Here is a 26,006-nt window from a genome sequence, read left to right on the forward strand (position 1 = left end):
CACATTTTAAAAAGGCGGATTTAATACAAAGAATTATCTGCAAGGCTAAGAGGATCCTATCTAGTTTTACAGAATACCCTGAGTTTTGGGGGCCAGTGTCCCTAATGAAAATGGGTTCCCTCCCCAACACTAGAACTCCTGTTGGAGAAGGTGTGGCTGAGACCACTGGCTGGTGACACATTCTGGGTTGTCTAAGCCAAATCTGTTTACCCCGAACCAAGTGTCTTGGGATGAACAAGAAGCACCTTCCAGATAAGGGCAGGTGGCTGAGCTGCTAGGTGGATCCTCGGGGAGTCCTGCACTGGAAACGCTGTCATGTCACAAAGACTTTAACAGATTAGCAAGGGACTGTGAAGTGGGCAGTGTCCCTGGATATCCCAGTCCACTGCATTCCTGGGGTAAGAACAAGAAACAACAAGAACCTAAACAGAAAGCCTTCCTCTTGCAATGGCCTCTGACCTCTGACAAAAATTACCCAGGGGCCCAGCCCACCATGGCAGAGCAGGAGAGGAACGGTAACATAATCAAAATCCTTAGATCCTACATTGTCTTCAGTTTAACAGGATGGCCCAGTGCTGGGAGACATATGGTAAGCCTAAGCCGTCTGGGCAGCAAAGATCATGGGCTCCCAACATAAAGACAGACATGAAAGTGCTAAGGTCCTGGGCCCTCAGGATACTGATTAGAGCAGTCAGTCAGTCTGCTGGGGGGTTAGTATGAACTCATCTTTCCAATTGCCACCAGCCAGACACTGTTGGCTCTCCATTCTCCAGATGAGCAAATTCACACCCCAACAGGGGGAAGCAGGGATGCCAGCCTCTATGCATCGAGCTCCACACACTCAATAAAGCCTCCCTATGCCTCTTAGGACGGTCCTCAGAAGATTCCAGGCAGCAGGCGGTAGGGGACTGTGGCTGTGTAGCGCTCCCAGTCGCGGCCATACTTGTTGGCACAACGGTGTTCATCACGAAGGCAGCGGTGAGTGAGCAGGATAGTCATGTAGATGATGTAGAAGTAGGGGAGGAGGTGGCCGCCACCACAAGCCAGGCAGTAGGCTAGACTGCCCATCAGGTCACCAGTATAGTTCAGGTGGCGAGCCACACCCCAGAAGCCAGACACCAACAGCTTGCTGTGATGTTTCTGCCCATCGGCTGATGTGTAGGAGCACTCGATGGCCTTGGGCTTCTTGCCCCAGATGAGGCAGCGCCCATCTGTCCTGCGGAACAGGTCCTTCTGATGGTTGGCCATTCGGAAGATATAGTAGCCCACCAGGCCGAGCAGCAGGATGCCCACAGCATTGGGAGTGGAGAGCTGCACAGGGTGGTATACCAAGTACAGGCCCTGTAGGGAGAGAGGGTAAAAGGAGAGAGGCTGAGGAGGGTAGACCCTGGCCCTGCTCCAGACACATCACACCAGTTTCCTTTTCTGGTGAGATACATAGGGCCAGGCATAGTGGCATACATCTATAATCCCAGGATTCAGGGGGATGAGGCAGGAGGGCTGCAAGTTCAAGACCTGCTTGGACAGTTTATTGAAACCTCAACTCAAAATAAGTAAGAGAGGGCAGAAGATGTGGCTCAGTGATAGAGCGGTTGCTTAGCGTGTACAAGGTTCAACTCCAAGGACTGGCAAGCAGACAGAGTCAGGGAGAGGAAAGGAAGGGAGGAGGAAAACAGGTTGAATACTCCCAGCCCCCAGAACACCCTCCCTGATTATAGGGTATACTGCTTTCTGATCACTTGATTGACTGAGTTCTGCAACTGCTGCATTCTGTGTACCATGAAGACAACCGTGTTTACATCATCATAAGGTCTAAAAACTGTTTTGTTGGATCACCATTGGTTGGAGCTGGTAAATCACATACTATTTACAAAAGCAAACTACATGACACATAAGATCATCTGACTATATCTTGACGACAATTGATTTTATTTATTAGCTCAGGTAGACTACTGTACACATATCTGGTCAACCACAAGTTGTGGAGCTGAGACTAACATTCATTCATTCATTCATTCATTCATTCATTCATTCATTTGTGTGTGTGTGCATGTATATGCACCCAAGCACACATGAAGCAATCAGAAGAAAGTGTCTGGTGTCTTCCTCTGTTCCTTTGAGGCTGCGTCTCTCCCCAAACCTGAGGCTCAAGTTTTCTTGGCTAGACTAGAAGCTGAGCAGGTTCAGTCATCCTGCTGTCTCTGCCCTAGGGTTACAGACATGCATGAGACTCCCAGTTTGTTCTCTGGGTGCGGGGATCTGAACTCTGGTCCTCCTGATAGTACTGCACACACTCTTTTTTTTTTAATTTATTTACTTATTTTTATTACATATACAGTGTTCTGTCTGCACATTTTCCTGCACACCAGAAGAGGGCATTACAGATGGTTGTGAGCCACCATGTGGTTGCTGGAAATTGAACTCAGGACCTCTGGAAGAGCAGCCAGTGCTCTTAACCTCTGAGCCACCTCTCCAGCCTCCTGCACACACTCTTAACCCCTGAGGTTATCTCTCCAAATGATAGTCACATTTTAATAAGCACTGAGTAAAGCAGATGAACATCCACAATGTGGGTGGACCTCATTTAATACACTAAGATCAACTTCCCTTGGGAAAAGGGGATGCTGCCAGCAGGCCACCTTCTACCTCGAACTGCAACAGCAGCTCTCTCCTGGCTTCCAGCCCCCTACTAAAGTTTGGGACTTACTAGGCCCCATCATCACCCTGACTCCTGTTTTCTGAACCTTGAGAGACCCAAGATATATTAAGAATATATCGGCGAACACACATCTCATAGCCATACAGCTGTGTCTCTGAACACAAAGGCTGGGTTTCAGGATGTCCATGGATACCCAAATCCATGGTGCTCAATCCCTCCATGTGAGACAGGTATATAGACAGATATGGTAGCTCTCACCCATAATCCCAGTAGTCAGGCTGAGGCAGGAGGATCACACCTAAAGGCCAGCTTCACTTCGTGTTGAGTGCCAACCAACCAGGACTGCATAGCAAGACTACCTCAAAATAACAAAAACAGGGCTGGGAAGATAGCTCAGTGGTTGCAGAGGACTTAGATTTGGTTCCCATCATCCATGTGGGGCAGCTCACAACTGCCTGAAACTCCAGCTCCAGAGGTCTAGCGCCCCCTTCTGGACCCTGTGGGCACCTGTACTCATGGGCATAAATACACACACACACACACACACACACACACACACACACACACACACACACACACACACACTGAAAAAATAAATCTAAAATAACAAACAAAAGAACAAGAGACAGTGTACTGTTTGTTTATAACCTGTGCACATTTTCCTATAAACCTGAAGTCACCTCTAGATTAAGGAGATGCCTAATTATCTACAATATACTATATAATAGAGATGTTTAATTGCCTATGTGAAGCCTATTAAAATATAAATGGTGGCCAGGCAGACCTCTGTGAGTTCAAAGCTAACCTGGTCTACAGAATGTGTTCCAGGACAGCCAAGGCTACATAGAGAAACCCTGTCTTTAAAAAAAAAAAAAAGTAAATGCTGAGCAAATGATTATTAGACCACATTATTAGGGAATATTGACACAGAAAAACTCCATATTCACTCAACACAGTTTTTTGTTTTGGTTTTTGGTTTTGTGAGACAGGGTTTCTCTATGTAGCTTTGGAACCTGCCCTGGTACTAGGTCTTATGGACCAGGCTGGTCTCGAACTCACATAGATCTGCCTGCCTCTGCCTCCCAAGTGCTGGGACCACCCAGCAGTGCCACCACCACCCAGCAGACAATTTTGTTTGTTTGTTTTGTTTTATGTTTTGAGTTAGTCTCATGTAGCCCAAGCTGGCCTTGAACTCACTATGTAGCTGAGAGTGACTTTGGCTTTGAACTCCTGATCCTCCTACCTCAACCTTCCAAGAGCTGGGATTATATGGGTGTTCAAGAAGGCCCAGCAGGAAGATTTTGAAAAATACTTCCAATGCAAGTTTGGCTTAATCTGTGGACCTTTCAACACAGAACCCACCATATCCTGAGGCTGAAACAAGGCCTGCTAGATAGAAAGACTTCTGTTAAGTGTGGTCTCTGTCACCAGTTCACACACTGGCACTGCAGATACAATGAGACCACCCATGAGCAGGTACCCAATATGTGCAAAACCCTGACCATGTGAGCTGCTCATGGCTTGTGAGGACCTATAGTTAGTGTAAGTCTGTGGCTGCCACTTGTCCAAGTCCTTACTCTCTACCCTCCCCTTTGCTGGGAACAACTGCTTTCCCAGAACCCTTACATAGGTAGCCACAGACTGTCAGCATCAGCTATGCGACCAGCTGCCAGAGGCCCATCTCACTGATTCCAACCTGGAGAGGCCAACAACAGCCTTTTGTTGCTCTGAACTCCTTCCAGACGCCGATGAGCAGGTGCACTACTACCATAAGCGCCAACATATCCAAGGAGTGGGGCTTAAGACATACAGCCTAGCTTGAGTCACTTCTGGCTACCCTAATGGCTCCATCTTGCCTGGTTGAATTGGGGGTTCTGCCCTGACTGCAGGGATGACTAGGGACATGCTCACATGGGCACAATACCAGGTCCTCCCAGAACAACTACAGCTGGCTACAGTGGATCAGCCTAAGATGGTTCAAAAGCTATTCCATACCATGTGCTACTCAATTTCTGTACAAAGTTCTCAGCAGTCCTTCAAGCCTTACTTGAGATAACTTTGCCCAACCGTGGCCATGTGTGCACTAAGGAAGACAAGGCTGAGCTACAGTTGGCAGGCCAGGTGTGGTAAGCGTGCTTTCTACTTTTGGTACTTTCAGTGCAGAGTGGGTGAAGTGGGAACCAGATCCTATGATGGATCAGGGGTAAACTTTCCCCTCATAGGAAAGGTCCATAGGTCCAGTGAGCCCCAGGGATTAACACCTTGGCAAGCTCAGCATGTGTGTCTGCTCACAGTCAGCCAGGAGCAACTGAAGACCACACAGCCAATGCCCACAAAGCTGGTCATCCTGTCCCACCACCCTGGCTCCTCACCTGCAGCGTGTAGAGGTAGGGCAGCCACACGCAGTCACCCCAACCCAGGTACCACCCAAAGTGGTCATGGCAGATGTCAATGGTCTTCAGGTACCAGGTTTCATTCCAGAAGAAGTCTAACACATAGATGGCCTGCAAGACACAGCCACCACTGTTACTACCACAGCCCCATGCAAGGGAGGGATGGGCAGTTGGGATGATGCTAAGAAACTTGATAAAGTGACTGTGGGGCTGGGAATAATCAATGGGGTGGAGGGGTCTCTCAGCAGGAAGGGCTCCCAGCTATGGCTCCCATGGGTGACATGAGATGTGGAGCTCAGGGATAGTCCCTGGGAAGTTGGCCCTGAGTGGTAGACACCAACAAAGACATCCACAGACTGAGTATCCCAGCTTTGGGATATCCCTGTCAGCTGCCCCTCAGAACCATGACACACATAAGGTGTCAAAGGAGACTGAGGTCCATTCACAGAGATGGGCAAAAAGACCCTGCTTGTCACTTCCCACCTCAAGGGAACATGAGGCCGTAAGCTGTGGCTATGGCTAGGACACACAGAGAGCCTTCCAGAGACTCCAGACTCATCACTAGGTGCTAAGTGCATTAGCCACAGTTGCATAAGCAACAGTGTCAGAGCATCCTGCCAGAGTCAATCCCTTATAAAGGGGAAGAGGCACTTCACACACATATGCTGGGATTTGCCTACAACACCCACACACAGTCCCAGCTTTCTGAGTCTTGGCAGTGACAGGAAATAGGCCTGAGGAGCCTAGGCGCCAGTGCTCTGGGGAAAGGTGGGTCTCTTCTGCATCCATCTCTGCTCCAGCCCAGGAGGAGCTTCATGGAAGATCACAGAGAAGGCCCTCCCAAGAGGCCATGGTACTGGCCATATCACCCACTCCTCAGGTCCACAGGTGCAACTGACCAGAGTCGGTGGGAGGTAGGGACTTACTCATCCAGTATGGTCCCATCCCAACAGTCAGCCTGCCTGAGCTGCACCTATGGCCTCCTGTTGGCCTCCTCCTCCTCTGCAATCACTCTCACCTGGCACTCTGCAGCCCTGCTGGACACACCAGATCCGGGCCACACACCTCAACTGGGCATTTTTTCTCACTACTTGTTTATTATTACTGTTTTTTTTTTCTTTTTACACATATGTATATGTGGTACATGTGTGGGGGCATATATATATATGTATGTATGTATGTATGTAGTGCATGTGCCTCTGTGTGTGTGTGTGTGTGTGTGTGTGTGCTGGGTCGTAGCTGGTGCGTAGGCTCAACAGATGCAAGGACCCTCCCTCCATTCTTACCCATGCCGAGCTGAGCGGGTACTCTCATGCTCAAACCAGAGCTCACTGAGCTATAGTAGTCTCACATAGGTCAGGCTGCTCTGGGAATCCCCTGCCTCTGTCTTCAGAGGCTGGAATTACAGGGGGCCACCACATCCACCTTACGTGAGTTCTAGGATCCTAACCATGGCCTTCATGCTTTTAGGGCAAGCACTTTAACCACGGAGCCATCTCCCTAGTCTCCTTGTTCTTGAAATAGGGTCTCACCCCCTAGTCCAGGCAGCCTTGAACTCCCAACAATCCTCCTGCTGTAGCCTCCTGAGTGATAACTGCTCAGGAGTGGATGGAAATCCCCAAAAGGGCCCATGTTGGTCCTACCTGGCCACAAGCTTCCTGGTTCTTGATGCTACGGACAGAGGCCCTTCTTCAGTGTCTCAACCTCTCCCACTATGTGGAGTAGACACGCCACTGCTTGTGGCCTGGAGCATGCTTGTGGTCTCCCTTCTCTAGCTAGTTAACAAAAGCCCAGGTACTCTCAGATCCTGTCTTAGTGCAATCTCTAAGGGAGTCTGACTGGGCCAGGCCAGACTGCATGGTGTCTACCTTGTCCCTCCCGGGGCTAGCACAGTGGCAGTGGCATCTATATAACAGTAGATTCTCAACATGTGCTCACTGTGACCCAGAACCAGCTCTGAAGAGATGGCATGCTGGGAACTCTCCCAGAGCCCAGCAGGTGTGACACCCCACCCTCCCTGGCTGCAAGAACACAAAGTTACCTGCAGGACATTGACCAAAATCATGGAGTTGGTCACATGGCCATAAAGCTCCTGTTGCTTAGCAGCAAAGGACAGGTTGATGAGGGTCCAGGCTACAATCCCTGGGCGTCCATTGAAGAACAGCTTGAAGTCAAACCACTTTCCAATACGGGGGTTGAACTCAATGCCCATCATATAGTTGTAGAAGAAATTGCCTGTGAATTTGCTTTAAGACATCAACAAAAGACACATTAAAAATTTGTTTTAGATTTACTTAATGTGTATGAGTGTTTTACCTGAATGCTTGTCTGTGCACCATATGTGTACAGTGTCCTCAGAGGCCAGAAGAGGGCTTGGGATGCCCTGGACCTGGATTTACAGACAGTTGTGAGCTGTCATGTGAGTACTGGGAATCAAACCCAGGTCCTCTAAAGAGCAGCCCTCCAAAGACACATTTAATGAACTAGCACATCTTGCTACATGTGGCTCACTCAGCTTTATGCGCACCAATGTTCAGGTGCCGGCAAGTGAAGGAGACAGCGTGGGTACAGATTCAACCGCAAAAGCCAAGTGTCCACTCTGGGGAGAACATGGCAGCCCCGCCCTCCCCACCCTTAGCCCCAGACCTGCACTTGCTCTTACTCAGAGTGTACTCTGCACAGCAGAGACACAGAACACAGGGTTAAGTGGCAACTGTCTGCTGCTCACACCCTAAGCTCCAGGGCCCATTTTTCTCCCTGCTCTACAAGCTCAGTGGTCTTGGTCACCCAGCCCCACAACAGACCCCTTATTCCAGGTTGGGGCTGAGATAATCTGAGTGAGGTACAGCCTACGATGCATGCACAGGGATTGTTGCTAGCTAGGACATCAGGTTCTCATGTCTACTGCCCACAGTCAGGCTAAGCAGAAAGAACTAAAACATCACATTTGCAAAAGCAGCCGCAGCTCTGGGAGCCACAAAAGGCAGTACAGTAGTAGTAGTAACCTGCAGGGCAGAGAAACACAAGCCACACAGCATCCTCTTCTGAGGCTGGTTCCCCAAAGCCAAAACCATCAGCTAAGGAAGAGATGTTCTGTTTTTATCTGGATCCCTAGACAAAAGAATTCCAGAGGACCTCACCAAATATCTTTTGATGGGTGGATGGGTAGATGGATCGAGGGGTAGATGGATAGATGGATGAAGGGATGGATAGATGAGTGGATGGGCAGACAGATAGATGGGTAAGTATCTGGGTGGGTATATGGGGAGATAAGAGGGTAGGTAAATGGACAGATATATATGAGTGGGTGTGTGGTGGGTGGATGGATGGATGAATAGATGGGTGGGTAGGTAGGTTAATGAATGGATAGATGTGTAGATAGATAGATGGGTATATGGGAGGTAGGCAGGTAGATGGATAGATAAGTGGGTGTGTGGGTAAATGGATGAGTAAATAGATGGTGAGTAGGTAGATGGGATGGCACTGGATGGTTGACCTCTAACCCGAAGTCTCCATGCTTCAAGCAAGCAGGGCTCTCCTCTGAAACAGCCATGGTAAAAATAACAAGGTTCTTTTCTAAGGCTAAGGCTGTTTCACAAGAGATAATCCAAAGAAAGAGGCAATCATCTACCTCTGCCGCAACCAGTTGTTGTTCTGGTTTAGCTGCTCCCTTGGCAGCTTTGGTTGTTTCTCAAGCAAGAAAACCCAGACTTCCAAAAGGCTGATCTCAGAACTCACTTCTCAGGGCTTCTCAACTTGAGTGGAGGTATCTACTATCCATTCTAGGCTTGAGCAGCCACCAAGGAACTTACCGGTCTTCAGCGCTTGTGGGGAACAGGTAGCTCTTGATCAGTGCGAATGTGGACACGGCATAGCCCAGAATGTTGGCACACCACAGCAGTGGGATCCAGTTGTCAAAAATGATGGTAGGGGAGAACCAGGATAGTAGGTAAGCATTCAAAAACCAGAGGAGGTGAGTAATGAGCCAGGCTTGTAGCCCGTTCACCTCATACTTGTTTACAACCCCTGCAGAAGAATCAAACAGAATACTCTAGTTGGATCACATGGCCTGGTGGTGTACCTGCCTCACATCCTACCTGTTCCTTGGCCTCTGCTGCTACAGACCCCTGGCTGGAACCTCTGGGTACCATTCCAGAAGGGGGCATCTTCTGTTGCATACCTAGGCTTTCAAAACAGTGGCACCTCTCACATGGTGAGAAAGTGGCTGCTCCTACCAAAACCAGAGTAGGGTGCCTCTACAAGTTGTTTCTCATGCTCTTTAGGTATGTGAGGTGTTAGCAAGGTCAATCAAGTGGCAGGTAAGGCAAGGCCAACCCTATGTTCTTCCAGGCTCCACTTGTGTTTGCTACAGTGCCTCTATGAGAGCTCTCTGCTAGAGAAATCAGCAGGATTCCAACCCAAGCCATTAGCACTGGGTATCTGGGCTCCTTGAGGGTTCTTAGAGATGACTCAGGGGTTACTGGTAGAGTTGGACTTTGCCACACCTGCTAGGAAACAATGGGATTGAGGACAGCAGAGTGAGGGATTTCATTCTTGAGTGAGGAAGTTTCTATGCCTATAATGGCATGGATGCCTAGTGGACAACTTCCAAGCTAAATTAGTTTTTATCTCTCACACAGTGTAGGAGAGCAGCTCTGGGAGCCAGGGGCAAGAGGTGGCCAGGGCAAGACTCCTACCAACTCAGAGGCAAAGGTTACCTGCTGGAGTTACGGCACCTTCTTGGACACCTCCCACATAGCCTGGCAAAAATCTATGGCAGAAGTCAGGAAGCCAGGAGTAAAGAACCACCTGAAACAGAATTTTAGTCAGAAAGATTGGCAGCCTGCAGGGGATAGCTGTGTGATTTGACCTATCCTGGTTTTATTAAACAGATATGAACATAAGACACTGAGCTTAGTGTGCCAGGGAACTGGGAACTGAGCAGGCTTCCCACTGAATGTGCAAAATCCTACTCCTGGCCATAACCTTGTAACCTCCCAAGCTGAACACATGGATCCTTACAACCCTTTCCAAAGCCATTTAAAAACACTGAGATTTGACCCACACCCCCATGAAGCCCACCCTTTCAGTATCACGAAGTAGGTTCAGAGTCATGTACTAGGTTCACAAGACCTGGCAACCATCACTACAGTCTGATTTTAGAACACTCCCAAAGAGAACCCTAGGATGGGGGAGAAACTACTTGGCTGTTGAGAGCACTGGCTGCTCATCCAGAGGACCTGGGTTTGATTCCCAGTACAGCACCACATGGCAGCTCACAAATGTCTGTAATTCCAGTTCTAGGGGATCCTATGCTGTACTCTTCTGTCCTCCACTGAGCACTGTAATCACAGTGTACATACACACATGTAGGAAAAATACCTATACACATAAACTAAATCTTTTTTCCCCTTTTCTTTCTTTCTTTCTTTTTTTTGCTTTTTTTTTTTTTTTTTTTTTTTTTGCTTTTTGAGACAGGTTTTCCCCTGGCTATTCTGGAACTCACTCTGCTCACTCTGTAGACCAGGCTGGCCTCAAACTCAGAGATCCACCTGCCTCTTCCTCCTGAGTGCTGAGATTAAAGGCATTTGCCACCACCACCCTGCAAAATAAATCTTTTAAAAAATTATTTTTTAATTTTAAAAAAGGGAAGCCCAGCCGGGCATTGGTGGCGCACGCCTTTAATCCCAGCACTCGGGAGGCAGAGGCAGGCGGATCTCTGTGAGTTCGAGACCAGCCTGGTCTCCAGAGTGAGTGCCAGGATAGGCTCCAAAGCTACACAGAAAAACCCTGTCTTGAAAAACCAAAAAAAAAAAAAAAAAAGGGAAGCCCTGTTCTCATTGTTAACTGCTTCTCATCCTTCTCCTGTAGTCCCTGGTAACCATCAATCTTTCCAGCTATGGTCTAGATGGTTCATATAAATGTAATCACTAGGACTAGTCTTAGCATTTTCCACTTGGCAGCTGTTTCCAACACCAGTCTAAAGAGTGGTCTGTATCAGAGTTTGTTCCTGTCTACAGTAGTATTCAGCTTATGGACAGACCACGTTATTTATCCTGTCCTCTACTGAACACCTGGAATGTTTCTATGTTTTGGCTACCATGACTCATGTTATCCTTCTCACCCAAAGAACCAGTGGAATGAAAAGGAGGGGGACCTGGAACACAAAAGCTTGGACCCTATGAGAGACAAGTCTCAATGCAAAATTCTGCATAGGAAAAGCAAGTTGACCTGAGTCCCATGTGGTTCCCTAACAATCCTGTCCTGGGTGTAGACTTAAAAACACACCCTGCCCAATACCTAACCTCTGAAGCTTCTCCTGCCCAGTGACTTCCTAGTACAGGGCAGAGAGGCTGCATCACAGACAAAGACACCCTTGACCGGGACTATCTGGCAACCTGTGGGAACAGAAGCCTTGGTTTTACCAAGAGTCTAGAACATCTCCTTCCAGGGGCTACTGAGAGAAAGATTCCAGCTGTGTATAAAAGAGTCTCCCTAGGCCAGCCTATACCCTCCCATACAGTCTTATTCACTGCCTGGTAGGACATGCTGCTGAGCTATAGCCAGGTGCTGGAAACCACACAGATGCTGGAAACCACACAGATGCTTCCTGCTCTGTATGTGTTTCTAGGTAACTGCTGCATCCTGAGAAGTAAGCATCACTCTGAATCAAAAGTCTGCATCTCAGACAAGACCAACATGTTCCCTCTCCACTGCACCCCAGCCCCAAGGCAGGACTGACCTGGAAGCTGACCCACAAGGTGTACAGTTGGACAGCTTTAGCTGTCACAGGCGGTGTCTTGGCCCAGATGTCTGCCAGACTAGCACGGCCGGTGGCTATGTCCACTATGGGGGTGGTCAACGAGCAGCTGTACTGGTCACATGCCATGATGAAGTAGTACACAATGAATGGTGCAAAGAGCAGCAGAAAAATGACACTGGCTAGGGAGAACCAATCCACTTCCCTGAGAGAAGGACAAAGAGTGGTCACCATGAGGCTTCCTGTTCTCAAGTCCCTCAGGGACTTACAGACTTTCTTCTGTCCTTTGAATCTCATAATGGTTTCTAAGACACCCTCCCAGGCTTTGAACCTCACAGGGATCTCTGAAATGTCCCTCCCATCTCTTGGGCCCTATGGGGGACTCTGAGATTCCCTTTTGTCCCTCAGACCCCCTGCTAGGGTACCTAAGACACCCTTCCATCCCTCTGAGACTCTTTTCTGTCCCTTGAGTCCCACAGGGGTCTCTGACATGCCCTCTAATCCCCTTGGGCCACATGGGGGTCTCCAAGGTATCCTCTTATGTATAGGACTCTCCTTCACAACACTCAGAACCTGGTGGAAAAGGGTATCCATTCAGCAAACCCTCCAACCAAGGCAGGTCTCGCTTGCTGCTCATGTGTCATCACCAGAAGGTGTCCTATCTGTGGCCATCAACAAAAAGCTAGGCATGAGTACAGAGGGCTGTTTACAACCCTCAAGGCCAGTAGCTTCCCCACTCCTTAGCCTTAGGATACTTAACATACAAATTACTCATATTGCTCAACGGCAGAGAGAGCAACACAGGGCCCCTAGCTAGGTGGCAGGGCTCCAGATGACCCCTAGGCCATCTGAAATACCTAGAGTCCTGGCAGGGTAAGGTAGAAGAAAGTCACACTCCTGAGCTCAGGTAATAAGTTGCATTTAAAACATAGACATGCTGAAACAGCTCAATAAATTACCTTTCAGCCATGAGCACGGGGTGCTTATGAGTCCTCACCTAAGATATCTCAGGATATACACACAGATATCTCAATATACAAGGAAAAAAAAAAGTCAGACATGAGACTATTTCCAGCTCCAAGCATATAAGACTAGGGATAGTCTACCCAAAATGGTTTCTAGGGTTTTCATTCCAATTCTTTACTTTGTAGAATGGGAAACAGCTTACCTTTCATTTGTCTTTAAATAAAATGATGAAGTTTTTTCTAGGTCCATAACATCCCTGAGACTGAGACTGAAACCCTTGAGATCCCAGTTCACCCTCTAGCTAATAAAACATAAGAGAACCTTACCAGGCCCGGCCCCATTGTCCTTGAGATTCAGCCTTGCCGTTGGGATTCTTGGTTTTGGGGGTGTTGTGCTGGAATTTTGAAGCCATCAGGTCCTGTTGGAAGAAGAGGGCTTCAGACTCTCCCAGAAAGCCAGACCCCACCAGGACTAGAGCGCTGACTGGAACAGGCATCTTTTATGTCTTCTCAGCACCTGATTACCCACACCAGATTCTAGGGTGTGGGGGGGAGGTGTTCTAAGCTCCTTCCTGGGCCTGCACTCCTTCCTATGCAAGGACTAGCTCTGCCTGCCTATCCCTCCCTGCTCCACAAAACCCCAGGGAGCTTTACAATCTTTGAATATGGCACTCAGCCTTCCTGGTAGTACCCCATGACTTCCTCTACTCAGAGCATCTTTACAGGGGTTCTTGTTCGGCACTAGTGTGAAAGGCCCCCTTCTCAGTAGACTGTGACCAGCTAACGGTAAGTGGTTTCCCTCTCAGGTAACCTGTTCCTTTAATTTCTGAATAACTCTGCTCACAGTGCAGGCATGTTTTGTCTGTGTTCATGTGCACTATCCATCTCCCTCCAGTAGAAAGCAGCTCCCTTTTCATCCCTCCACCACCAGGGCCTAGAACACTACGGGGTGGGAGGGAGCACTTCATAGATAAGGCCTCCAGGTGTCTCCCCCATGCCAGTACATGAGGACCTGAGGTCAGTCCCCAGCACCCATGTTAAAAAAGAAAAAAAAAAAAAGTCCAGGTGCAGCAGCACAGGCCTTGCAATCCCTGTGCTAAGAGGACCCCTGGGGTTCTCTGGCAGGCAGTCTAGCCAAATCAGCCAATTGCAAGTTCAGCAAGAGATGCTGTTTCAAAAGTTAAGGTGGAGCACCAGTAAGGAGAATGTCCAACATTGACCTCCTGTGGCCTCCAGGTCCACATGCACACATGTGCACACATATTTACACACACACAAATACACACTCATAAGAGCCATCAGAGAAACCAGGAGTAAGAGTCATAGCAGGGCTGGCAGGATGGCTCAGCAGATTAGGATGTCTGTCACCAAATCTGACTACTTGAGTTTGATCTCCAGGACTAACTACATGGCAGATGAAACCCAACTCCCAAAAGTTGTCTTCTGACCTCCACTCACACACTCAGTGGCACATGGTCACCCATCCACATACACACATGCACACAAAATAATTTTTAAATGAAATAAAAAGAATATAAAGGGGAGCACAGTAGGCTTTGATGTCTTAAGAGTCAACTGAACGACAGAGGCAGTAAATGGAAAATTCTAGAACATTTTTTTCTTTATTAGAATTCTGTTCCTTCTTGGGCTTGTGGCACCTACCCATCTTTAATCCTATGTCTTTAATCCCAACCCTCAGCAGGCAGAATCAGGTTTGAGTCCAGCCTAGATAACATAATGAGTTCCAGTATAAACCCTGGAAAGGTCAAAGCAAATTCCTTAGAGATAAGCAGGTACAGATGAGAACAAAAAAGTAGCCAAGAGGACAAAAAGAATTTGCTATAATGTAGGATACAGTAAGGGACTGTTGTGGCCAGAGAAGGATGTCAGGAGTCCCATAGTATTACTCTTCCAAGGCTTGCCATTTCAGTTAGGCTGGCTGGCCAGCAAGCTCCTGGGTCCACATGTCTCTATCCCCAATGATGAGATTATAGGCACATGTGTTGTGGAATATTACTTTAACTATGTAAAGGTGTGTGACATTTGTGCATGCTGCATTTGTTTAATTATGTAAAGATGTGTTGCTGTTTCAGCTTGCCTGTCCGAAGCACCTGACTGACCTAATAAAGAGCTGAACGGCCAATAGCTAGGCAGAGAAAAGCTAGGCAGGACTGGAAGGCAAAGATAATAAATAGGAGAAATCTAGGCTGAAGAAGATAGAGAGAGGAGAAGGAGGAGAGAAAGAGGGAGAAAGAAAGAGAGATGTCCTGGGTCAGTCAGCCACCAGCCAGCCAGACATACAGAATGGAAGGTAAAAGCCCCAAGGCAAAAACATAGATGAAGAGAAACATATTAATTTAAGTTATAAGAGCTAGTGGAACAAGCCTAAGATAAGGCTGAGCATTCATAACTAATAAGTCTCCATGTCATGAACTGGGAGCTGGTTGGTGACCTAAAAAAAAAAAAAAAAAAAGCCTGATACACACATGTATCCATTGCAGACTTTTCTGTGAGTATTGGGGCTTTGAACCCTGTTCCTCACATTTGCACAGCAGCAAGCAGTCTCACCCAGTGAGCTGTCTTCTTAGCTTCTAGGACTAACTTCTTTTTAAAAAAACCAAAAACATTTTAACGCCTTGATTTGTTTAGTGAGAGAATAAATCACTGTTCTAAAACTCCACACTCATGTCAAAATTTTCCATGGTGAAAGGCATTTTGTCACATAATGAGAGAGCTGCAGCAGCTTCCAACAGGGAAGCTTCTGCAGGAAGAGTGGAGCACAAAACAGCCAGGCTCCTCTGTGCAGTCCTATCATGGTGCATGCTCTCCAGGTACTCCCTGCTTATATCTGCAGAATCGATGTAGAGACAGAGCATTGCCTCTGGCTGGGGAGAGGACACTGAGGTTAGAGCACTTGCTTGCTCATAAGCCTAAGGACCAGAGTTTGGATCTCCATGACCCACATAAATGCCAGGTAAGCATAGCAGCTCACCTGTAATTCCAGCCTCCGAAAGCAGAGACAGGGTCCCCAGAGCAAGCTGGATGGTGACACTAGCTCTTATAAGAGCTCCAGGTTTAACAGAAAGACTGCCTCCTGCCTCAAAGAAAACAGAGAGCCACTGAAAGACTCCACAAGTGGGGGGGGGGCACGGGACGGGACACATGCACAAATTACACACAAAAAAAGAAAAGGGGGTGAGGGAGAGATCTGCCTCTAAGATGTCTTTGCTCTCCAGCAATTCTGAACCTGTGCTGCCTGGAGATGTCAGCCTGCCTGCCTTTGACAGCCCACCCCCGGAAGCTGTCGCATTGCTTCTTGCCCAGCAACACACACAGTGCATGATGTATCGCTCCATCTGCAGTCCCACACAGCAGCCAATGGTGCCCCTATCTCCTCCATCTCTGGTGCCTACACTAATCACAGTAAACTCAGGGCCACGTGCCCACACGCCTTCCAGGAGGCTCAACAGTGGGGACTAGCATTCTTCTTTCCCTGACTCACAGATAAGCCCCAAGGATATAAAGCTTGGCACCAACGTTACTTTGTGATAACCTAACATATTAGAAAATTGCAAATTGCGAAAGCCAATGAGGAAAGAACTTCAGACCTAAACACTGAAGATGATAAGGAATGCTGCCCGCTGAGTATACATCACATCTTTTCTTTTCTTTCTTTTTTTTTTTTTTTTTTTTTTGAGACAGGGTCTTACTCTGCAGCCTAGACTGCCCTGGAACTCACAGCAATCTTTCTGTCTTAGCTTCCCAGTTGTTGTGATCCACCACACCTATCAATAAAAAAAAAAAAAAAAACAGGGCTGACGAAGTGGTTCAGTGGGTAGAGGTGCTTACTGCTGAGTACAATCCCTGGGACCCAGGTGGTAGAGGGAGAACCAACTCCTAAAGGTTGTCCTCTGATCTCTATGCACTATGGCATATCCCCTCCCTCTAAAAAAGGTAAATAAAATGTGATTAAAATAACTAGTGGGGCTGGGGCTGGGGCTAGGACTTAGTTGGTAGAGTTGGTAGAACCTAGCATGAACAAATCCCCAACACCACATAAACTGGGTGAGGTAGTACACACCTGTAATCCCAGCACTTGGGAGAGAGAGGCAGGAGGATTAGGAGTTCAAGGCCATCCTAAACTACACAGAAAGTTCAAGGCTAGCTTGGTCTACATGAGACTCTGAAAAAATTCAAAATAAGTATTTTAAATTTATTTGGAAGTCACATATCTGGTCATACCTCTGTCACAGGCACCAAATTCTGCGAAAAAAAGTACAGCCTGTGCAGGGCATCTGGGTAGAGGGGACCAAGGGTAGCAGGGATCCCCTTCCAGTCCTGAGCCTCACAGAACAACTGACATGTGACTGCTGTACTGATTTGGGGTTGACTTTTGGAGATTTTATTTTTATCTGATGTGTATGGGGATTTTGCACGCATAAATGTCTGTATACCATATGCATGCAGTATTCACAGAGAGCTGAGGAGAATGTCACATCCCCTTGAAGTGCAGGGAGTTACAGCTGGTTTGAGTCACCATATGGGTGCTGCACATCAAACCCAGGTCCTCTGGGAGAGCAGCCAGTACTCTTTGCCATGGAGCCACCTCTCCAGCCCATTCTTCAGTTTTTAAAACAGTTTGTCCCTGCCACTCCCCATGCTCACAGGCATTCTGAGCAACATACTCACCTTTGACCTCTGGGCCAGAGGTTTCACAACAGAATGAAGTTGACTTTCTTAGAGGTGGCTCTCAAAATGTCCAGGCTCAGAAGTCCCCAAGGTCCATATACTGAACAACACCCTGCCACAGAGGCCACAAAGTCACCAAGGGAGCTGAAATGTCAAAGTCAAAGGCAGGAAAGGCTCCGCACTACATGTATCAAGGCCACTGCTGATATCAAGCAGGGGACAAGCTAAGGACTTGTCACTCAACACTCAACAGAGTCCATCTAGGGATGATAGCCACAACAGCAAGGAGCATGGAGAGCTGCACTGGGGTGGATGGGTGGCCATTTTCATAGAGGCTCGGAGGTGCTGGACCCAGCACAGGCAGGCCACAGATGTTAACAGATTCTCCTAGGATGCTAACAGCTGCACCTGTACATTTAAAACCACTCTGGCACTCCCTGGTACTAGCCCTTACCCTGGAGCTGGCACATCCCCATGGGACACACTAGAAGCCACTGAGATGCCAAAACCACAGAGTAGCTCACAAAACAACCTGGACTGGGAACCAGTCTCTATGGGAATGCAGGAGAATCGAGGGCCTATTGAGTATCCCATGACATGTAAGTCTATGTCCCCAAGGATTCGTGTTGGTCATCATTATAAACAACAGATGAAGAGGGTTAAGTGAAACTGATGGACCAGACATGGTGATGCTCATCTTTAATCCCAGCACTTAGGAGGTAAAGCAGACAGATCTCTGTGAGTTTCAGGCCTTACTTATCTACATAATGAAATACGACTCAGGTCAAGAAAGCCAAAGGTTTTCTTCTGCTGAATAGACATCAGCCAAAGGCAAGAGACAGTCAAGGGCCACACAAAGATACCATCTATAGCCTGGCCACAAAGCAACTGGAAAAACATCTACCACACCTGGGATGATTTCAATGATACTTCAGGAGGAGAAAAGCAAAATGTGCTCACAATGGACAGCCACAGTCATAGATCTGAGGGGAGCGGCCGTGTGGGGTACCAACATCTGAGATGGAAACTACCGGTAAAGGAAACTCTTGCTACCAGGATGGTTGGTTCTGAGAGCAGAATGCCTGTGGCCTTGAGAGGTGACACCCAGCACAGAGGAAGGTGGCAGGCCCTTCCTTCTGGATGGTCACGTAGCCTTGAACTTGCTGTGTAGCCAAGAATGATCTTGAATTTCTGACTCTTCAGCCCTCACCTCTTAAGTACTAGAGTTTTAGGTGTATACCACCACAGTTTTTAATTATTATTTATTTATCCTGTGGAAGGGAGCATGTGTGAAGGTCAGCAGACAGCAACTAAATCAGCAAGAAGCACAAACCTGTGATACTGAGCCATACAGACTAACCATCTGGTTACTGGGGCATGGCAAAGCAAAGCAAACCTTTCAGCATCTCTCATGGTTTCTTCATGTCAGAAATTAGTGGAGGGATGGGCTGCAGGGGTATGTCATGGGAGTAGCCAGCCGTTTATTAGAACTTTAGGTGCCCGGGCTCTCCTCCCACAGGCCCACGTGGGCTGACTTGGCCTAGCTCACGAATGGCCTCGAGGCAGTGAGAGCGCTCACAAGGGCAGTGCTAGAGGAAGGGGAGCCTTCCAGATCTCGGATTGGAAGGTATAAGACATCACCAGACCCTAGTGGCCACAGCTCAGTCATTCCACATCCTGAAGGGGCAGCAGGAAGGTATAGCTAGAGGAGCTGCCACTGGGGCTGTCACGGGATGACACAGCCTGTCACCAGCAGCTATCATCCATTCAGCATCCACCAAAAGCCGAATGAGGATTTACACCCACCTACTTCACACACTGGGGAAGAAAGCAAGGCAACATGCTAAGTGCTAACATGGCCACGGAGACAAGGCTGGGTCTGGCACTCTACTTTTGGCACAATGGGAGGCTGTGGAGTAATGATGGCATGACTAACTTTGCATATCATATTCCAGTGACCTTCCATGTAGGGAGGCATCTATATTGCTGAAAATTTCCAGAAGCAATGGGGTCTCCAATCTGGAGATTTGTTAGCCCTTTGTATGCTGTTGGATTTTAAGATAGAAAGGTAGGAAATCTGGAAATGGGCACATGTTGAGAAGCGTGTCCGCCTGCATGTACCAACAGGAATTTGTCCTGGGAAATACTTGGGGCGGTGGCAGCGGGCAGATGCAAGAACTTCCTGCAGTGCCTTGTACAGACACGAAAAGTTATATTACACCCATTGACAATCACCAGAGAAATCAGATGCTCTGACACCCAGGGCTACAAAGAGCTGGCTCTGAGATGTCAGGAGTGCCAGCCCCTCCCATATCATGGAAGGACCCAGAAGACAAAGGGCTCCACTTGGGTTCTCCGGGAGCATTACATATGGGGGCACGTGGTGTTTTCCTCTCTTTTCCTATCAGATAAACTTCTGTGATTAAATAGCATCTGTGAGTCTACTGTGTCCCACTGCTTTCCCCAGGTCAAATGAGGCTGGCTTCTGGAGTGACCCAAAGCTGCAGAACTCTGGTCTGACTTGTCTTGAAAGCTTGGGGTCCCTGTAGAGGAACTGCAGTTCCTGAAGCCCCCAGAAATAAGCATGAGCCCAACAAGAAGGGAAATGACCTGACATCCTGATTCTTTGGAATAATTTCTGGTTCTAACCAAAGCTACAGGCTCTCTCTGCTTTTCAGAAGTTCCAAAATATACATCAGATGTGAAACTGTTTTTTACTCCCTCAGTCCATCCCAGGCCTCATTACCCTCCCAGATTGTCCCACAGATTATCATTTACACACATCTGCTGTCCCACCTTTCTGTCCAAAAGATGTTTTTGACCTAATTCTTTGGCGGCATGGCTTTACTGTACCCTACTCAGTGCACCTCCTTCTGACATGCAGACCCACTATGCCCACTGGCTACTGACTTTTTGTTTTGTTTTAAGGAGCAGTTTCAGGAAGATTCTATCAACAGTAGCTCAAAACTTAAGATGTTCTGTTGTTTCAATTCTTCCTCTGAAAACAGTCTTGATCATTAGGGGGATGGGGGACTCTCCACAGCCTGGGGAGGCCAGATATGCCTAGAGTTTCTCAGGACCCTCATGCCAGCAAGCAATCCATCTGTCCCCTGGGAGATTAAATAGAATCATTCAAATGCTACTTTAGAGACTCACCAAACTGAATGTACCCTGGGATAGGAGCGTGGACCCCTCTACACCTGAGCATTCACAGGTCCCCCAGGGAGCTGGGTACTCATCTCACAGGAGATGCCTGCTCTCTTACAGGTCCCAGCTAAGCTAAGCAAGGTCCACCCCTGTACTTGCTCGCAGATTCCCCTGCCCCCGCCCCCGCCGCGGGCCCATAGTCCCCTTCCCCAAGCACACATCTCTCCAAACTCGAACACACAGCCCCCTCTCCTGTGCACGTGTCTCTGATCTGCACACTGGTCCCCTCATCTGCGCACACAAACCCAAATCTGGACATTTATTCCCCAATCTCCCCAAAACCTGTGCAAATGCGCATGCCCCAAACGACAAGCACATTGGGATCACCGCTCATCCTCCCATTTCACACATCACCTCCTTTCTTGAATACTCGCCCCCCCACCAACTGTACATACGGCCCCCTCCCCTCTCCTGCGTTCTCGACTACCCCCCACCCCCACCCCCCCGCCTGTGCGCATGGTCCCACTTTCGCACTCTGTCCTGGTCAGTGAACACAGAACCTCACCTGTTCGTGGGGTTCAGGCGATTGACTCGCGATCTGTGGCCTTGCCCAAAGTGTCCGCCTGAAGCTCCGCCCCCATGTGACGTATTTCATAGAAGACCAATTGGGAGTGGATTTCTCGAGCCGCGCCCTGCGATTGGTGAAGGCAGTGAGCTGACTCAGAGCCCACCGGGCCCGCCAGTCGGCAGCGGCGGGCTAGAGATTGACAGCAGGGCCGGCCCCGCCCCGCCCACGCCCCCCCCCCCCGGGGTCTCGGGTCCAACCCAGCTTGGTGGGAAAAAGGATGCAAATGTGCACTCCACCACGCAGGCTGCGAGCCCTCCCCTCCAATGCCTGCAAAGTTTACCCTGATGCAAAGTTCCTACCTAAAGCAGCATCTGGTGCACAGCGGTAGGACCAGGAGACCTGACCAGCCCCGTAAGGACGGTGCAGCTAGCGAAGGGGTGCACGCGGCTGAGGCGCTAGCCTGACAGCCCAACAGGCCCCCTGGTGGGCAGGACTCAGTCACACCTCCGTCCCCTGTGAGGTATTTGGGGAAAGCCCAGCCTCATTCAAGCTGAGCCTTAACACAGCAGCTGTGAACAATTGCAAAGGTTTCATTCTCTTTTCAACTCTTTTCTCCCCGCCACCTGACATTAGTTTGTTGCAGTCACCCCATCCCACCCCCCACCCCCGGCCAGCGACAGTCTCCTCTGCTGCCACAACAAAACAAACAGAAATAACTTCAGCACTATTAGCCACTGTCTGCGTACTGGTGCCCCAGCTGCCCAAGAATGTCTTTTATTGCTCTTTTCTCAAACCCCAGGATCCATTCAGGGTACACATTTGAACAGAATAATAGGTTATGCAGAATATGGAGTCGGGGCTGGAGAAATGGCTCAGCAGTTAAGAGTGTTCACTGCTCTTCAGAGGATCAGGGTAACAATCCCCAGCACCCACATCAGTAACTCCAGTCCCAGGGCATCTGGCACCCTTGACATACATGCATGCATGCATACATACATACATACATTGTCACTCCTGGAACTGGAGTTGTTCCAGCCAACATCCATGAGTGCTGAGAATTGAACCTGGATACTCTTGAAGAGCAGCCAGTGTTCTTAATCTCTGAGCCATCTGTCCAGCCCCCATTTTTCTCTTGATTCACAATAAGTGGAGTGATATTTTGAGACTGGTAAATGTTCCCTAGCAACCTTTGACCCAGGTGACATAGCATTCATTGAGGACAATTGGGACATTGGTTACTTCTTGGTACAAAGAGTTGACTTGATTTCATCATTCTTTCAAACTTATTATTAAACTATTATTTATTATTTGATAGTTTTCTATCAAGAATTCAGCTTTTTAACTTTTGAAAATTTTAAGAATTTCTGCCTGGCAGTGGTGGCATACACCTTTAATCCCAGCACTCCAGAGGCAGAGACAGGCAGATCTCTGTGAGTTTGAGGCCAGCCTGGTCTACAGAGTAGTTAACAGAACGGCCAAAGCTACACAGAGAAACCCTGTTTCCAAGATAGATAGATAGATAGATAGATAGATAGATAGATAGATAGATATAGATATAGATATATTACTATAGTGCAGTGGTCCTCAACCTTCCTAATACTTTGACCCTTTAACACAGTTCCTTATGTGTGGTGACCCCCAACCATAAAATTACTTCGTTGCTACTTCATAACTGTAATTTTGTTATGGTTATGAGTCATAATGTAAATATCTGATATGCAGGATATGGTTGAGAACCACTATATGTGTATTCACTGGGTGGGGGCACATGCTGTGACCCACGTGTGGATATCAGATAACAACTTTGTGGAGTCAGTTCTCTCTACCTTTATGTGAGTTTCAGGGATTGAACCCAAGTAGCCAGGCTTGCGATGCAAGCACTTTACCTTCGGACTCATCTTGCCAACCCAAGCCATTAACTTACTTCCATCAGGATGGACCAGTGGGTTTCTTTCTTTCTTTCTTTTTATTCCTTTACTGACCCTGTGTTGTATGATCTCTTGTTTGACCAGTACAACCCTTTCAAATTGGATCATGGGGGGCAGGCACAGGCACCATGCCTGTGCATGGCTTGTGTGTGGAGATCAGAGGCCTACATCAGAGGGGTATTCCCCATCTCTCTTCATCTTGTCCTTTGAGATAAGTCTCTCATTGAACCTAGAGCTCACTGATTGGCTAGACTAACTGGCCAGTGTGGCAATTTTTGAGTGACATGCTTTAGCCTTCCTTGAGAGCAGTACCAGATTAAGTTGCCAAGCAATGTGCCAATCACTGAAAGAAGTTTTGCAAGGTAGCTGGGTGTGGAGATGGACAACTGAATCATCAATCCACTTCTGGAGGGTAGGATTTAGGAATTTTTATGGAGTAGGGAACAGGGCAATGAATGGCATGGGGAAGAGTGGAGTTGAAATGGCTTGTGATCCGTGTGTAAATTGTAAAAGCATGATTTTAATGAGGGCATATGTTCAGAATGGCTGTAGCTTGAGCTGAGATAGAATTTTCAGGCTTCTAATACCAAAAGGTCACCCATTGGTCACCCAAGTAGGGTGTGTGTGTGGGTGTGTGTGTGTGTGTGTGTGTGCGCGCGCGCCTGTGTGTGTAGGCCAGAAGACAACTTGGGTGTCATTCCCAAAGTTGTTTTTGTTTTGTTTTGTGATGAGCTCTTACCAGCATGGACCTTGTGCCAAGTAGACTAGACTGACAGGTTTGAAGACAACAGAAATGTGTATAGTCTCTGTCTTCCCACAGCTAGAATTATGAGCAGTTGCCACCAAGCCAGCTTTTTTATTTTTGAAACTTGTGTTCTAGGAATCAAACTCATGTCCTCACCAACTAAGCCACCTCCTCAGCCTAGGAGCTAAGTGGTTTTGATAAAAGGCAACAACACAAACAACAACACAACACAACAACACAAATTTCCAGGACGGGGATTGGTGACATTTCAAGCCAAGCCAGGAACTGGTGGGATTTCATGCTCAGGGATTGGTGGGGTTTGGTAGCTTTTCAAACCTGCCTGGTCTCTGAAAAGTAATGTAGCAGGAAATGTCCTCATACTTCACATATCAGATGGGCCTTCTGTGGCAAAGCAAACTGATATAGCGCAGCTGTGTGACTGCCAGAATCAGCCACATTTAAATTCTAATTCAAGAAAGTCACACAGAAAAATCATAGGGGAGGGGTGTCTCAGGTTAGAGAAGTGGAAAGAACAAAGGTTCTCGGAACACTTCCCTAATGGAAGTGTTACAGCTCAGGAGAAAGGGTTCTCCAAGGGAGGCTGTCTTAGGGTTTTTGTTGCTGTGAAGAGACACCATGGCCACAGCAACTTTTATAAAGAAAACATTTAATTGGGGGGGTGCTCCCTTACAGTTTCAGAAGTTCAGTCCATTATCATCATGGTGGGGAGCATGGAGATGAGCAGATGTTGGAGGAATAGCTGAGAGTTCTACATCTTGCAGGCAACAGAAAGTCAACTGATGGTCACACTGAGTGAAGCTTGAGAAAAGAGACTTCAGAGCCTACCCCCACAGTGACAAGTGACGCACTTCCTCCAACAAGGCCATGCCTCCTGAAAGTGTCACTCCCTTTAGGGCCCATTTTCTCTCAAACCACCACAGAGATGTTGCTTTTCTGAGGGGAAAAGTTTCCCCAGTGGAAGTGTTGCTTTTGTGAGGGGAAAGTTTCCCCAGTGGAAGTGTTACAGCTCTGCCCTGAGAGGGATAATTTCCCTAATGCAGATGTCACAATCCTGAAGGGAAAGGAATCCTGGTAGTCACATGGCACAATAACCTCACATAATAGATTTATTGGAAGAGATACAAAAGAGTGTCTGTCTCTCCTTGAGTGAGAAGCATCAGAGAACTGAGCAGGAGACAGGCCTACATAGGGTTTCTTGGGGGAAGACTTTTCCAGGATGGAGATTTCCAGGATGGGGATTGGTGACATTTCAAGCCAAGCCAGGAACTGGTGGGATTTCATGCTCAGGGATTGGTGGGGTTTGGTAGCTTTTCAAACCTGGAAATGGTCTTGTACATTTTACCTTACAGGTTCAGTTTGCCTCAGTCCAGGCCAGTAGAGTTTGTTGTCTGGTGGTTTTCAAAGTAGAGGGCTGTTCTCCTATAGAGACAGATCTTCCTTGAGAATTCCCAGGCTCCTGAGGGATGCTTCTGAACTGTTAAAGATTGACATGTGCAGTCACAGTGTAGGGTAAAATGGTCTAAGTTCACTTCCTGGTTTTGAAAACCCATCAACCCCTGAGCTTGAAAATCCACCAATCTCTGGGCTTGCCCCAAGCTCAGGACTTGAAATCCCACCAATTCTCACCCTGGAAATCTCCACTCTGGAAAGCTCTGCAAGCCCGTAAGCTCTGGTCGTCTTTGGGCTCTGCTTCAGTTTCTGCCTCAACTTCCCTGCGTAACAGACTATAAGGTGAAGTGAGCCCTTTTGGTCATGTGTTTGTTTATCACAGCGAAAGCAAGCAAGCCAGACACCACCTTTGGCAGCAGGAACTAACCTTTCATGATATATCAATATCAAACGTGGTTAACGTGCCCATGGAAATGGTCCAGAACAAACCAGTGGGGGCGTGGCTCTGCGTTCTGACTTCGGGCACAGGCGGGGATCCGAGACAACCTCGCTGCTCAGGCGGTACTAGGCGGTCCGAGAGGCGGGGTCTCCCCAAAGGATGGTTTGCTCTGGCGCAGTGCGGAAGAGGAGGGGTGTGGCTTCCCGGCAAAACGCTCTGCGCCGGCGCACTTCTCGAGGAAGGGGGCAGATGCTGGCACCATCCTAGAGGAGGGGAGGAGCTATGGTCCTAGGGGCGGGTCCT

The 26,006-nt window shown here is 48.2% G+C and overlaps 1 protein-coding gene across 11 annotated transcripts; it reads right to left on the reverse strand.

The window, feature by feature from the left end:
* Positions 1-25,851, reverse strand: Dhcr7 (7-dehydrocholesterol reductase). Of its 11 annotated transcripts, none has more exons than XM_027408825.2 (10): positions 25,692-25,850; positions 17,467-17,578; positions 16,517-16,562; positions 13,105-13,196; positions 11,795-12,017; positions 9,771-9,861; positions 8,865-9,078; positions 7,094-7,298; positions 5,032-5,163; positions 1-1,341 (listed from the first exon to the last, which is right to left on the reverse strand). In XM_027408825.2, exons 4-10 carry the CDS (start codon positions 13,188-13,190, stop codon positions 877-879), a joined length of 1,416 nt encoding a protein of 471 aa, XP_027264626.1. In that variant the 5' UTR covers positions 13,191-13,196; positions 16,517-16,562; positions 17,467-17,578; positions 25,692-25,850; the 3' UTR covers positions 1-876. The 11 variants fall into 11 exon arrangements, with proteins under 11 accessions (XP_027264626.1, XP_027264619.1, XP_027264623.1 ...); XM_027408818.2 differs by lacking the exons at positions 16,517-16,562; positions 17,467-17,578 and adding exons at positions 21,179-21,305; positions 21,541-21,750; XM_027408822.2 differs by lacking the exon at positions 25,692-25,850 and adding an exon at positions 21,179-21,305.
* Between the last annotated feature and the right edge of the window lie 155 nt (positions 25,852-26,006).

This window comes from Cricetulus griseus, chromosome 3, assembly GCF_003668045.3.
Source record: "Cricetulus griseus strain 17A/GY chromosome 3, alternate assembly CriGri-PICRH-1.0, whole genome shotgun sequence".
Classification (NCBI taxonomy): domain Eukaryota; kingdom Metazoa; phylum Chordata; class Mammalia; order Rodentia; family Cricetidae; genus Cricetulus; species Cricetulus griseus.

What these genes read in the sequence shown, in the direction of transcription:
- Dhcr7 (XM_027408818.2), bottom strand. Translation starts at nt 21,268, where the DNA reads ATGAAATACGTCACATGGGGGCGGAGCTTCAGGCGGACACTTTGGGCA. An exon ending in CGCCTGAACCCCACGAACAG is followed by an intron (nt 13,197 to 21,178) that starts GTGAGGTTCTGT and finishes TTCTTCCAACAG; the next exon opens with GACCTGATGGCTTCAAAATT. An exon ending in TTTTGGTCAATGTCCTGCAG is followed by an intron (nt 5,164 to 7,093) that starts GTAACTTTGTGT and finishes TGTGTCTTGCAG; the next exon opens with GCCATCTATGTGTTAGACTT.